At 47.2% G+C, this 15,146-nt stretch overlaps 1 protein-coding gene across 4 annotated transcripts in view; it reads right to left on the bottom strand.

Moving 5' to 3' along the window:
• The window catches only part of CDK5RAP2 (CDK5 regulatory subunit associated protein 2), a 184,105-nt gene that overhangs the window by 83,234 nt on the left and 85,725 nt on the right, over window positions 1–15,146 (bottom strand). For all 4 annotated transcript variants that reach the window (XM_081236387.1, XM_081236386.1, XM_081236389.1 and 1 more), the window contains exons 14-16: window positions 14,588–14,728; window positions 6,172–6,269; window positions 1,182–1,312 (exon numbers count right to left, since the gene is read on the bottom strand). In XM_081236387.1, coding sequence (XP_081092513.1) covers window positions 1,182–1,312; window positions 6,172–6,269; window positions 14,588–14,728 — 370 coding nt within the window. The remainder of the gene's footprint in view (window positions 1–1,181; window positions 1,313–6,171; window positions 6,270–14,587; window positions 14,729–15,146) is intronic.

Below are 15,146 nucleotides of genomic sequence, written 5' to 3'. Positions count from 1 at the left end.
ATTCTGTTTAAGTGAAAATACAGGAAAATTAGATGTGAGCCTCAAGGGTAGAACTCAAAAGCGCCTGATGTGTTTTTTACTGGCCCCAGAGCCCGCCATGGGAGCGAAGCGAGCACACCGAGTACAGAAACCGCCTATGAGATCTACGGTGAGAGACTCTTGGGTCATCCATGGAAGGGTCGGCCTTCTCTGCAGCAAAGGTCACACTCTCACAGGGAGCAAAGGCGCAGAGAAGGGTCACGCTATTCACTAAGTGGAGCATGATCTCACTCAACACATGTGGGTAAGAGCTGATGCGCCTCGTATAGGGGAAAGAGCTAGACTTCGAAGGAAGATGGCCTGCCTCCAATCTGGGTAGATCAACCCCCACTGCCACCTCGGTTTCTTCACCTGTAATGCGACATCAACGCCTACTCGATCCAGTGGGACAACGGTCAGGAACAGAGGTGAGAAGTTAAGTGCCTGCAGCTGTGTCTGGTACACAGCAGGCGCTCAGGAAATGTCAAACCTACCACTGCTATTACTGACTGTAAGCAGGAATTACAATCAGTGATAAGGAAGAGAAAGGAAAGGAAGGCTAGAGGTAAGGAAAGGAAGACACCAACCCAGACACCATGGGGCTCAGATTCTAGCAAAGGGGGGAGCCAAATACAGCTGTCATGAGCACAGCAGTGCACGTACCACAGGACCCTCCCTAGCTGAATCCACTTGCGGTCATGACAGTGTGAAACGCAATGCTTCAGCAGGAAACAGCGGTTTCACCTGCACGTGTCTGTGCAGTGGGGCTCTCTGCAGTGGGTGCCGCGGTAGGCAGAGCCCAGATGTTTAGGGTGACGAGGGCCATTGACCAGAGAAAGCGGATGGCAAGGCCCCAAGGTTATCTGGAGTTAGAAGAGTCAAACAATGCAGGACACAGCAGAGGCAGCGAGGAAGCAGTCCCGCAGCAGGCCCCCTGAGGAATTAACACTACCTGCTGGGCTGGGCCCTTGGACTCGGCAAGCCGAAGCCAGCCAGGTACAGACTAGGAGAGCGACAGTAACACCATCACTGCAAAAAAGGCTTCCCAGATGACATCCCTGGGGTGCCTCGTCTCCTACTGCAGTCTTAGGACTCTCTTAAAGTTCAGCCAAGGCCCTCCAAGTGGGAAAACCAAAGGGAAATACATACAAGACAGCATGTACCTTCCCGCCGCCGGATTTCACTGATCTGCTCCTCCAGGGCCTTCTGCAGGTTCTGATAGGAGAGCACATCCCGCTCCAGCCGCTTCCGCAGGGCATAGATGCTGTTCAACTCAGCCTGCAGGTTGCTGACACTTGGTAAAACAAGACACCAGAATTTTAAAACAGACCTACTTGTGCTTTAAGATGCAAAGCCCAGCAAGCCTTCCTTTGATTTTTATGTCATTTGTGGGGTTTTTTCTGGTTATAAAAGTAAATACATGTTTATAGAACATTTAAAATAGAAACGTATTAAAAAAAAAAAGCAAAAGTTACCATAACCCGACTACCAAAAAACACATGGCAGACTATTTCCTCCCAATCTTTTTCCCTGAGTATTTCTATAAGGTTGAAATAATTCTGGACATATAATACTAAGTTGTGCATGTCTCATTTAAATATTTCCCTACATTTTCAGAAATAATTTGCAAACATCATTTTTAATGACTATATAACATTAAATCGGGTGAATGTCCCACCATTTAACTCATCCCCTATTAGTGGAAATTTGGGTCATTTCCAAGTTTTTGCTACAGATGTAGCTAGGTGGAAGTAATTTAATTCCCCAGAATGTTTCTCTGGAATTAACGCCTTGCATGGGCTTTGGTATGGAAGGAAGGCTCTCCACAGAAGAGAAGGCGACAAGGAGAACGTCGGCCATGCCACCCCTAAAAGAGGTGGCACTGGAGGTAAAGGTGAGGGGCAGGAGGGACAAGAAAAAAGAAAAGGAGAAGACTGAGAGTCAATAATAGAAGGAAGAGAAGGACCAATTTAGGGGTCAGAAGAAGTCTACAGTAATGGGTTGGCCACTCACAAATGCGGAGTAGAATGGCTTTTTATTGGAGGGGTGGTGATGTCAAGTACCAAGTCTGGGTCAGCGTAATATGGTACAGACCTGCACAGAGAGCCTGCACGAAACCAGCGACCCAGAACTCAGAGGAGGCCATGAAAAAGCACACCTCCCAGAACCTGCATTGACGGGGGGTGGACTGTCCCACAGACCTTCCTCCAATGATGCAAATGTTCTGTATCGGCGCTGCTGAATACGGTACCCACTAGCCGAACGTGCCTACTGAACATCTGAAATGCGGCTACATGCTGAGGAACTGAATACTTAATTTTTTAATTTATATGTATGTAGTCACATGGCTAGTGCCTACTAAACTAGGCAGTGCAGTTCCTCAAGCAGGGCTCTGGACTCCTATGGATGTGCCCGTGGCAGGGGTCTGAACCGGTCCTCTCAGAGGAACAGAGGCTCCAGCAGACACCTGAGTAACGTAAGTATTGTTTCAATGAAAATCTCTGCACCTAAAGCCTTGTTTCACACTCAGGGTTAGCTTCTTAAGATGGATTCCCAGCAGTGCAATTACTGGGTCAAAGTCTGTGAGCATTTTTTGAGACTACCAAAACACCTTAACATATCAGAAAGCCTCCTTTTTTTAAATCCCAAGAAATATGTCACTCTGTCCAGCGTCTGACCTATTTTTCCCTGAAAGGGTCCATCAACACTTTGAAACTGTCAGAAAAAGTGTATGAAAATGTGGATTTGTTTTAGGGAGAGGGTCCATGAGTTTTCATCAGATTGTTCGAGAGGGGTCCACAGCCCCAAAATGGTTAGGAGCCATCGCTCTAAAATATGTGTGCCACAGACTCAAGCCCCACTTATCCTCCAGCGATTTCTTCCAGCTCCATCCATCGAACTGCACACATAAATCAACATCTATTGGAAGGAAAATAAACCATTATGTCTAATCTTCTATGCTTGCTGCTTTGAAGATGGTTCACTGTGAAGCAGCCTCCTTGTAAGGGAAGCCCCCCGCCCAGCAACCTGTACCTAGTTCCATTTCAAGACAATCATAATGATCAATTTGTAAGGCTGATGGAAACCGTACAGATGTGTCACAGCACAGCACTCGCCTGGATACGGTCATGCCACAGACACGTTTAACCGGGGGGAGAAAAGGAGATTGTTTTAGCGAAGCTCCTGCAGTGAGGGCTGGGGAAAGCTGACTGCTTCACTCCCTCTTCCATCTTCTGACAGGGTGAAAAGTACACAGCTGCTGCTCCTGTGTCTGTCATTTCTGTTTCCCCAACTCCACGATCTCTGCAAGGTGTGAGGAGTCGGTGGAACAAAAGGAGCTTCACTCAGAAAGAAAGGACAGTCCTGAGCCTTCCTCTTTCTGGAGTGGAGTCGGGGAGGAGCCGGAGGACACACGCCCCCACAGTGCCACCACTCACGAGCTCCATGACCTTGGCGGTCAGCTAAACTGCCCGAGTCCTGCTAGCCTCATCCATAAAGTGGGGACAGTGCCTTTCCTTCAAGAGTGTTTTGAGGATTAAATGAGATGTTAGAACGGAAAGAGCTTAGCACAGTGCCTGACACACACAAGGTGCTCAACAAACATCACCTCCTTCCTTCCACGTATTCTGACTCCCATACAGCAGATATTTATATGCCAAGCTTTCTGCTACTCCTGAGTTACAGGCGTGATTTTCATCTGGAGATGATTTAAACCCCCCAGGGCACATGTGGCAATTCTGGAGACATTGTTCGTTGTCACAACCGGCACAGGGAGGGTGCTACTGCCATGTAGTGGCAAAAGCCAGAGACGTCGCTAAACATCCTACAATGCACAAGACAGCCCCTCAAAAAAAAGGACAAAAAGTTATCTAGCCCCAAATCCCAATAGTGCTGAGGTTGAGAAAGCCTGAGTTATAGGCAAAGTATAAACTGTCCTAGTCCTCCAGATGAGAGCTGTCTCAGTAAGGGCCTGGGCTCAGGAGCCACGGAGATCTGAGCTCTGAGAATTCCTAAGTGTAGGAGCCTGGGAAATACCTTTAACATCTCCAAGAGCAGATTTCCACTTCTGTGATATGGGGTTGAAGTGTCACTGTGAGGAATAAATCGTAAAGGGAAAGGACCAGGCACACAGCTGCCCTTGGTCAGTTCCTCCCTCCCCGCTCCCCCTTTCCACCTTTAGTTACAAGTACGTCCTACGTCTCCAGAGTCATCCAGCTTTCACTGCCAGTTTCCAGAGAGTGAGCAATGCTGGAGTTACCCCAGGGGGCTCCACTGGCCTTAGCCCACAATTCTGCCCTCTCGCTATGGCAAGGTCTGAAGACTCAAAACCCCCTGCAAGCTGAGTTTATGTACAGTGGCATACTGAGGCACATGGAGGCTTTTCACACTGCGGTTAGTCTTAATAAACGTTACCATTTATTGAGTGCTTACTACGTGCCAGGCAGAATTAGGACTTTACACATTATCATCTCGTTCCAAACAACCCTGGAAGGTAGGTAGGGAGGTAGGTAAACAGGTAGGTCTATAGGCAGGCCAATCTCAATTGCACAAATACATATCCTGAGCCTCAGGGTGAAAAGTGACTTACCCAAGAGCTCAGAGCTGCTGAATGTATTTTGACTCTGAAGGTGAACAGGAAACCTTTTAAGCATCCTTATTAGTCACAGCCCTGACCCACCTTGGTCCCATGTACCTTGTTATTCACTAAGGAAGAGCCTATGAAACTCAGAGCCGCCATCTGTGACGCTGAGGAAGCCTGACAGCGGCCACATCCACCCCAGGGCCTCTCAGTGCCCAGAGCAGAACTGGCTCCCATCCGAGTAGCCACACAATTACACCCGCTGTGCCCATTCCCCCTCTGAGGTTCCTGGCGCTACTCAACCCCTCCCCCAAGTGAAATGACGAGCGGCTGAGGCTTCTTGAAAAAGCTCCCTTTCAGAGACTTTCATCAGCATGTTTTCATGTTCCTTAAACTCGCTTCAGATTAAAAATCCTGAAAACTCATAACTTAGAAGAGTTGGGAGGGGGTTCATCCACTGAACATCTCCTGAGTGCCTACTCCATACCAGCCCCCGTGACAGGCACTGGGAAATGCAGACGGCAAGACAGAACCCCTGCCCTGAGGGTGCTCACCGTCCAGGCTGAGTCACAGGCCATACCAGCCAAGTAACAAAGGGAGGTGAGGGCAGCTGTGAGGGCAGAAGAACAGAGCGGGCCTCCTGACAAGGGGAACCCCTGAGGCAAATCCTCAAGGATGAGGGGGACGCAGAGCAGGCTGCAGACAGCTGCTGAAGGCAGAGGCAGGAGACACCCGGCCCCGGAACAGCGAGGACCCCGTTAGGGCTGCAGTGAAGGGGAGAAGAGAAGCCGCGGTGAGGGGTGGGTTTCCTTAACTTGTTATTATGGGAAATTTTAGACATTAGCACATGAAGACAAGTCAGTATAATGAGCCCCCCCCGCCCCCGACACCTGCCCACACCCCTGTCCCAACAACCAGGGAGCCGTGGCCAACCTTGTTCCATCGGTGTCCCCGCCCGCTCCCTGCGCTGCTGTGCAGTGTGGAAATGAACCCCAGACATCATATCCTTCCACCTGTAACCATCCCAGTGTGCAGAGAGGTGACTCCTCCACGGGAGAAATCACTGAGGCCAACCCAGTGCTGGGCAAAGAGAGGCCCAGATGTGTCACGTGCCCATGGACACAGGCAGGGCAGTGGCAAGACCACTAGCCTATAATCAGCTCTCCTCCCCACATCTCATTGCACCAAATCACCTCGGCAATTCTGTGAAGACACAAGTCACTCCGAGTCACTTATGGAAAATAGGGATAATACTATTACCTACCTCACAGAACAGCAGTAAGGATTATAAGAGATAATACACGTGGAGGCACTTTCTAAATCTATAATAAAGTATTATAAAAACCTCGGTAATTAGTATTAATGATATTTTTATCCTACATTTGCTGCCAAAAAATCAGACAATTCCTGCTAGGAAATAGGTATATCTGATTTAAATAAGGCAATCACCATCCAAGCACTTTAAGCTTCCTAAGCAGAGTGGGAAGGCTTCACTGCCTCAGAAACTACCAGCATTTATTCAAAATATGTGTGTTACGCATGCATGTGCGTGATGTCCAAACAGAAACCCTTACCTGTCTGAGTCCTGCAGAGATTTTACCAGATGTGTATAGATGTCCTGCTCTTTCTTTAAGACCTGAATCAGCTCTTCATAGCCTAATTGTTGTTTTTCCTGAAAACGACAATGGGCATCTGACATTAAGAGAAGAATTCTGAAAGCGCACATCCTTACATTATGCAAACACGTGGATAGTTCTGGTTTATAAATCCAGACAAAGGTGATCCCCTGCGCCAGGCTCCAGATCAGGCCGCAGTCAGAGGGCACCCCCTGCAGGGGGAGTGGGGAATGACCGCACATCACTCACGGAGGAAGAAAGCTGAGCGCTGTGCTGCCGACAATACCCAACTGCCCTTTGAGAAACTTCCTCTGCCCTCCCCCCCCAACCCAGCTCAGAGCTGCTGGTCATTGTTTTCACAAAACTACAAAGAATGCCCTTCCACGCTTGTTCTTGCTACAAAGAAAAGAAATTCATCAACCAAAACCTGACAAGTTTTAGGGACAAGGGACTTAACATTAAAATAGAAGAGGTCAGGTGAGCCACGCTTTCAAGGCACCATGAACAGACTGATGATAAAGAGATCTGAGGTGGATCTCTGCCACTTACTAGCTATGTGACCTCAGCTAACCAGCTTAACAAACCTCTATGAGGTTCAGGCTCCTCATTTATGAAGTGAGGATGTAATTTTGTGAATTTCACAAATGTGAACATTTTTTGAGAGTTCAGATTTTGGCTCTGTCGCTTACTGGTTCTGGGACCCCAGGAAGTTACTTACTAGAGCCACCTGTAAAATGCTGGACAACAGCCACCACCTTATGGAGTTACAGAGCAGATAAAAGTTCAATTGTGTGCTGCAAGGAATCAAGGATCCCAGGGGAAATGGCCAATTCCAGTACTGATGCAATGAAATTCAAAAGCAATCCATGTCTACAGCATTTTGTCACACCAGAGAATAAGGAAGTGTTTAAATAATGGAGCACCATCAAAAGGATACAGGAGTCAGTTTGAAAAGGCCAAGCCTGGGACAATTGAGCATCAAAATAATGATAGTGACAGATTATAACCCACTGAGTGAAACAGAAATTCATGTCCACACGGACATGGGTAAATGAGTACATGGGAAGACAAACGGGCTTTTCTTTACAGAACAACTAATAAATGTAGAAGGAATCATGGAATTAGAAGAATCACCATTTGCTAACCATCATGGTAAGAAATTATTCAGCCAAGAAACATAAAAGGAGGCTAAAACTAACGGGTGAAAGTTTGAAGAAGATCAGCGTATTTACATAGACCCAAAATACCTCCCCTCAAATACTTACTAAATTACAAAGGAAAAAAGAGTAACTGCATAGTCAAGACACCATGCAGACACCACCTTCACAAAGTTACCCAAGTCAGCGTGGCCGGTAACGCTTAGGTAACAAACCTAAGCCATGTACTGTCGGGTAGGACACACTGAGGACACAGCTCTGGTCCTGTGACACTCCTGCCAAGGATGCCTCACCTGAACCCAGGCACCGAGAAACATCAGACAGACCCAACTGAAGGACGCTCCACAACAGAACTGGCCTGGACGCTTCAAAAGTCTCAGGGCCGTGAAAGTCAAGGGAAGACTGAAGACTCAAGTCTATTAAATGCAACACAAGATCCTGAATTGGCTCCTTCTACTACAAAGGGCTTTACGGGACGGCTGGTGAGACACGAATGAGCCTGAGGGTTCGATGGCAGTCTGAGGGTCTCTGCTCAGTCCCTGGCTGTGATGGCTGTGCTGTGTCATACAGGAAAAGGCCCCTGCTGACACGAAGTACACACTCAAGGATTCAGAACTGACAGGGCTTCACACAGGCAACTTACTCTGAGGGCTCAGGCCAAGTAAAGCCCTTTACTCTTGTAACTTGCCTATACATCTGATATTATTTCAAAATAAGAAGAAAATGTTAAAATAAAGAAGTAAAGTGTGCAGGACACCTGGCACAGCGCCTGGCACAGACCAGAAGCTCCTTAATGCCAGGGAGACACGGGGTCAGTGGAGAGAGAGGGGCTACAAGCAGCCCTTGTGTCTCATGTGGACTCAGCCTGTCGCTTAAAGTTCAGATAACGACCTAGGACAGGGCTTCTGACCCTAATGAAAACTCAAACATGAACGAGGGGAAAAAGGTACATCTTTATTTCCGCTAACCTCTAACTGAAATTTAGCATTTCCTTCATTTAGGGGTTGAAGGAACACTGTTACTGCTACAAACCATAGTAGTACTCGTGTTTTCCTGAGATTCTGTCATCAAAAGAAATAGTTACTTTGTATATGTTGCAAGTATCTCAAAATATTTATTCTCATCACCATCTCAAAACTACAGCAGTCACTCTGTTCACCACTAGATCTTGTTATTTAACACATTAATAAAGAAGCACCATTTCTACAGCTGATTTTTTTTATACTGTGATAACCAAATTTCAAAATAATTGGTTTCCTTTATAATCCTGTGCACATATTTTGTGCATTTAAATACTTTTCCAGGGAAGAGGTCCTTGGCTCCAGCACACTACCAAAGGGGTGCAGATGGCAAAAAGGTTAGCAGCCCCTGACCCAGGAGAACGCTGCTGTGCTTCTAGCCCTGAACGAAACAAGGCCAAGGCACTACCACCCGCCAATTGAGGGTTTTAAATGCTAACCCACCAGTTTGGTCATGAGAAGCTGGCCACCCACACTGCTAGAAATGTAAGGCCCTTTTATAAATCGTGTCACATGACACTGGCACAAGGAGCTCCCACCTGCCTTCTGTGCACAGTCACCAGTGTCAGCTCCCACCCATACACACCACACGTAGACAGAGGGCCCCAGGGGAGCGCCTGGGAGGAACTCACCCGGGGATCAAGACGAAGAGGCTACCACGTCCTCAAGATGTCAGCCGTGGTACAAAGTGCTCTCCAGCATTTTCTCATTTAATCCTCACAAGCCAGTGAGCTCAAGCATTACCACTCTCCCCATTCTGGTGATGAGGGAACTGAGGCACGGAGTCAGGGTAGTGAAGCAGGGTGTGGACCCAGGCAGCCAGGCTCCAGGGCCTGTGCTCTTTGGTCCACCCGTGAATGACCCATGATGGATGCAAAGCACTGGGAGTTTGACAAAGGTGACACAGTCACTGTCAGCCACAGAAAGGGCAGCCAACGAAAATAAGAAAACCTACTGCTTCTTGAGCATCTACCACCAAGGGCAGGGATTGTTAAGAGCGTGTGACCTTATTAGCTGTGTGACCTTGAACAAGTTACTCAATGTCTCTGTGCTTCAATATCCTCACCTGTAAGTAGAGGTAATAATTCTACATATCTCATAGGGTTGTGAAACAGATTAACTGAGCTAATCTATACAAAATTCTCACGCGGATGCCTGGCACAGAGTAAACACTTAAGGAGTGTCAACCATAACTACCATTCCCACACTCCAATGCTAGGCCAGGTCCTTCACATAGGTCATCTCTAATCACAATAACAACCAAGGAGGTATATTAATCTTCCCACTTTTCAGATGAATAAACTGATTCTCTGAGAGGACAGGTCATGTATTTAAGTCCATTCAGCTAATAAGTGGCAGTCAGAATTTGTGCTTAGATACGTAACCAACCAAGAAGGACTAGGAAAAAAGATGAATAAATGTGGACCTCAGGTGGATGTGGGAGACTCAGCTGTGGGATGTACATATCCAGTGAAAGAATCCCGACCCTGTATCTTAACTGGATCACTGTGGGCCTGGCTGGAAGCCCTAGAGGACTGCCCACTACGGTGCAGGGCCTGGGTGCCCGGCTTGGTTCTCCTCCCCTCCTTTCAGGCAGCCATTCCAAACCTTCACCAGGTTCTCCAGGTCACTGCTCACCTCAGCCCCCACCCTCCACCTGCCAGCCGGCCACACCTGTGCTTGCTTTCCTGCCCTTCCATCTCCGTGGAACCAGGAAACTCCCTCCTCCTCCTCAGAGACCACGCTCCATCAGTCGAGCCCTCTCCACTGACACCCTCCACGGTCCCTTACAGAGACCCTCCTCCAGCCCCACGGCACCCTGGTTCACCTTCACCTTCACCCAGAGCTCGTGTACCAACCACGTGTTCACAGGCCTGGGGACCCCTTGCGGGCAGCAGCCTCCCAAGCCAAGCACAGTGCTTGCCACAGATGCTCACTGAAATGATGATTTAAAAGGTAAGAGGGGAACACAGGGACCAACATGACTCTTCAGAGCAGAGATTCCTGTGGATATTTTGCATAATGGAAGTCAGAGAGAGTCAACGTCTTCCTAGAAGCAAACTGCTCACCCATGTTAAATAAATGAACTCTTCAGAGCCATTTGGGTCCCATTTCATCAATCACCTGTTCCCCTGCGCTGAATCATGCCCCATTAGAATGAAGTCATTTGGCTCCCTCGGCAGAGCTGGCAAACCAGTGGATCTCCTCGGCACAGAGGCAGAGGGCCAAGCGGCCCGGGGGGGGCCCTGCTCAGCAGGAGCAACCAATCCCCCTGTCCCCTACCCTCTGCCCTCCATCCCCACTCTCCACCCCCGCCCTCCACCTTGCCTCTCCAAACAAGACAGAGCCCAAGAGTCTACGACCCTTGGCACCTGTGAGACTCTCCAGTATGTTCCCAGTAAACACTCCCTTTCATTGTTGTCTTGCTCAAACGCCTCAGCGTTGGATCCTACAGCTTGCAATCAAAAGAACCTTAACAAATACACTCACATTATTTTTAATCCTCTCAGGAGGCAGGCATGTAACTCCCCATTTACAGACTAGGAAGGTGAGTTTCGGCGAGAGGAGGTGACTTGCCCAAGGTCACAGAGCTAATAAGCGGCAGAACGGACATTCTGACACCAAAGCCGAGGCATTTTTCTACTCCACCATAGTTGCCTCAATGACTTGAAGGAAACGCACGTAACGGGCAGACCACAATCTGAAGAGGCAGCAGATATGTGTAAAGAGAAACCTTAATGGCTCACTTCTTGGTAATCAGGGCAATTTAGTGGCCTGGTAGACAGATGGTGTCTATTTCAGTAGCTATATCACAGCTCTGCAACAAAGACATTTATTTTAATACTCAGGAAATTCAGCTGCAGTGTCCCAACCATGTCAATAGCCAAACTATAAATCACTGGCTGCAGCAAGTTAAATATGGTCAGTGTGTTTTACTCTCTGTTCTTCAATTCCCTGGTCATCCAGCATTAATTCTCAGGATCACACATGATTAGAAGGAAAACAGACTGCCCAGAGCCAACGGAGACATCATCACGGCCTCAAGTTCTTCGTAGAAATGGGCAGAGGATAAACCCTAAATCAACACAAAATGGCCAAGGGCAGAGCAGAAGAAATCTGTGTTTTCTACAGAGAAAGAACTACAACCTGAAAAGTATACCTTTCTCGGGGGCAAAATACCGTAGGCTGCAACAGCTGGGATTTCTTAAACTGACACCTAGACATGTTCAATTCCTAAATGATCATTTATAATCTTTTATCCTCGGTTTGCAACTACTCTTACAGAACAGAATTAAAACCTTTGCTAAACTATGTAGGTATTTTGCACAGTCATTTAAGCATCACCAGGATCTAAAATATGACTGAAATGCCCATGGGATGACTTTATACTTGTGTTTCTAAGAAGTACAGACAGCGGCCAGCACAAAAAACTAAAAACAATGTAGTACAGATGATCAAACTAGTGACATGAAATATTAAAATACTCTGTTCAGTAAAATTAGAAACATTTTGTTCAACATTTAGACACTTTTTACATATCTAAAACATGATTCAAAATAGTAAAGTTTAACTAAATGTATTCAAATTAGTGATTATTTGTCCATCTAAAAAACCTGATGGGCTGCTAGCTTGTTTCAAAACAGACTGTGCCTCGTGAAAAGATGCTCAACATCACTAATCATTAGAGAAAATGCAAATCCAAACCACAATGAGGTACCACCTCACAGCAGGCAGAATGGCCACCATCAGAAAGTCTACACATAATAAATGCTGGAGGGGGTGTGGAGAAAAGGAATCCTCCTGCACTGTTGGTAGGAATGTAAATGGGTGCAGCCACTATGGAGAACAGGATGGAGGTTCCTTAAAAAACTAAACGGAGGGCTACCATATGATCCTGCAATCCCACTCCTGGGCATATATCTGGAGAAAACTCTAATTCAAAAAGGCACATGCACCCCAATGTTCACAGCAGCAGTATTCACGATAGCCAAGACATGGAAGCAACCTAAATGTCCATCGACAGCTCAATGGATAAAGAAGATGTAATGGAATATTACTCAGCCATAAAAGAAGAATGAAATAATGCCATTTGCAGCAACATGGATGGACCTAGAGATGATCATACTAAGTGAAGCAAGTCAGAAAGGGAAAGACAAATACATGATACCACTTATATGTGGACTCTAAAACAATATGATACAAATGAACTTATTTACAAAACATAAAGAGACTCACAGACATAGAAAACAAACTTATGGTTACCAAAGGGGAAAGGGGGAGGGGATAAATTGAGAATGTGGGACGAACAGATACGCCCTACTATATATAAAATAAACAACAAGGACCTACAATATAGCACAGGGAACTATATTCAGTATCTTTTAATAACCTATAATGGAAAAGAATCTGAAAAAGAATATATGTACACACACACACACACACACACACACGTGTATAACTGAATCACTTCACTGTATACCTAAAACTAACACAACATTGTAAATTAACTATACTTCAATTTTTAAAAACCAGTTAAAAAAAACAAGACTGTGTCTGATTATGGGTTAACGTGCATCTTAATATCCAACTAAATTTGGTCAAAATAAAGCAACTATTCACAAAATAAAGCAACTAAATCACAAAACATTATCCCTCTGAGATTTAGTTACTGGACTTGCCCAAGGTCACTCCAGTGACATGACAGAGCCAAGAGAGGACTCCAGGCCTCCAGACTCCTGGCCCAGCCCAACGGCCAAGTCCTCGCTGACATTCTTACTCAAGAGGGGTGGCAAAACACAAATCCACAAATGGTCAGAGTAAAGAAGGAGCTCCCACCGCTCAGGCAGCGGTGCCCTCCAGGACCAGAGCTGATACGGAGCGGATACACAGTGCAACGGCCGGTACTGGTGCTAAAATACCGAAACACGTCTACACCAGTTGTAAACTACCCCCTGATCCATACACCCCAACCACCCCAGCCCCTCTCCAAGACCCAGGAACTACAGGCACAAGAGCAGGCCTCCGGGACTCCACTCCAGCCCTAGCGCCTGAGTCTGTTCTGATGGCTGTGCCCGTGCTGCACTGGTTGTTAATTATTTTGAGAATCATCCTTCACAAAAACCACAAGGCGTGCGTTGGTGGTATAGTGGTGAGCATAGCTGCCTTCCACAAAAACCACAAGGCATGATCAGAGTCATTCATCAGAACTAATCTGCATAATAATTCCCTGTTTTCTGAACGTATGTACTTAATTAAAGCCAGGCTTAAAAAAAAACAACAAACCTTGGCCGACAGTGAACGCCTTTCTTTCCCATCTCTGGCTGCCTAGCCGTATTACAGGCAAGCTGCACGTCAGAACAATCTGGACGCATCTCCGCAAACCAATCTCATCAGTCATTCGATCAACAAACGTCCACTGAGCCAGGCACTGGGATTCAGACACGAACGCCAGTTCCCTTCCTGAGGTGCCTCCCGGGGTGCGCAGGGCTCGAGGGAGGGGAAGCAGCAAGGCGGCTCCGTAACGTCAACCCAAGGGCTAAGCGCTACGGTGGATGGATGTGCAAAGTGCCGCACAAGGTGGGGGACAAGGAGACGTCGCGTTCAGCAGGCCAGGCAAGGAGCCCAGAGAAGGTGACAGCAGAGCGGCAGCCCTAGGGGTGTGCAGGGGCCCAAGGCCACCACGTCAACAAGGAAGAAGAAGGCATTCCAGGCAGACGGAACAGCATGTGCAAAGGCACAGGGAGGCACAAACACGGAGTTCTCGGGAATCTGCAGGAAGTGAGGTGTTGCTAGAGATGATGGGGCATGAAAGAAAAGGAGAATGGCAAGCTAGCTTGGGGCCAGATCACGAAGGGCCCGCTGTGCCATTGTAGGTGTGCATGGAGATGTTCAACTGGAAAATGTTCTTACCTCGAGATTACATAGTTCTTGAGAGAGTTGCCCCCAGGAGGGCAAACATGAGGCTCATCTTTGAACAAGCTCTAGTTTCTCGGTTTCCTGAGCAGTGCAAATACGAACACTCAGCTGAAGGATACTAATCTGTAAGGAGGAAAGACTGAGAACCCCTCCTCCTACCCGCTGTTAGCTCATTTACCAGCACAAGGGCCTTGGAGGATCCTTAGGTCAGAGGAGTCATCAAATATGTGTCAGGAAAGGATACGAATTTGCATGTGAATGTCCAATTTCAGTCGAGCTTACCTCGGAGAAGATGCTTTTGCCGCCTGGTGACTGAGAAGAGCACTTTTCTGTTATTAAGTCTTCACTCCTGAACTCGAGATCCCCCGCAGTCATTAAATAACGGTTCTGCTGTATTGCTTCCAAGTCTTTTTCATTGAATTTCTAAGGAAGAAAACAAATCATAAGGAAGTTGTCATCAAGAAAAAAATACTAAGAGATGGTCCCAAACTCTTTAAGGGAAGATTTACTGTTTTTCCCAATTTAAACAATTTCCACCATCCCAAAATATTAGGCAATTACAAATGGTAATGCAATCCCTTTGTGCATTATTACAACCAGGAGAGCGGCACGCCAGCAAGGCATGGGCAAGGACAGTGGCAGTCATTACAAACCTCCCCGCTTGCCACCACCGGGACACCTCCCAGCGGGTACAAGAAGACAAAGCCCAGGCTCTGGCCCCACGACCCAGGCTCCAATCCTGGGTCCTCCTTGGCCAGGGTGTGATTTCCGAGTCTGTTTCCCATGCTACAGGGTTAGTGCAGTGATCAGAGGGACTGCGTATCAAAACCCAACAAAGTCG

The sequence above is a fragment of the Mesoplodon bidens genome, assembly GCF_964165515.1.
Source record: "Mesoplodon bidens genome assembly, chromosome: 6".
Taxonomy (NCBI): domain Eukaryota; kingdom Metazoa; phylum Chordata; class Mammalia; order Artiodactyla; family Ziphiidae; genus Mesoplodon; species Mesoplodon bidens.
Note: the sequence above shows the minus strand (reverse complement) of the source record. Positions and strands in the feature narration are given on the sequence as shown.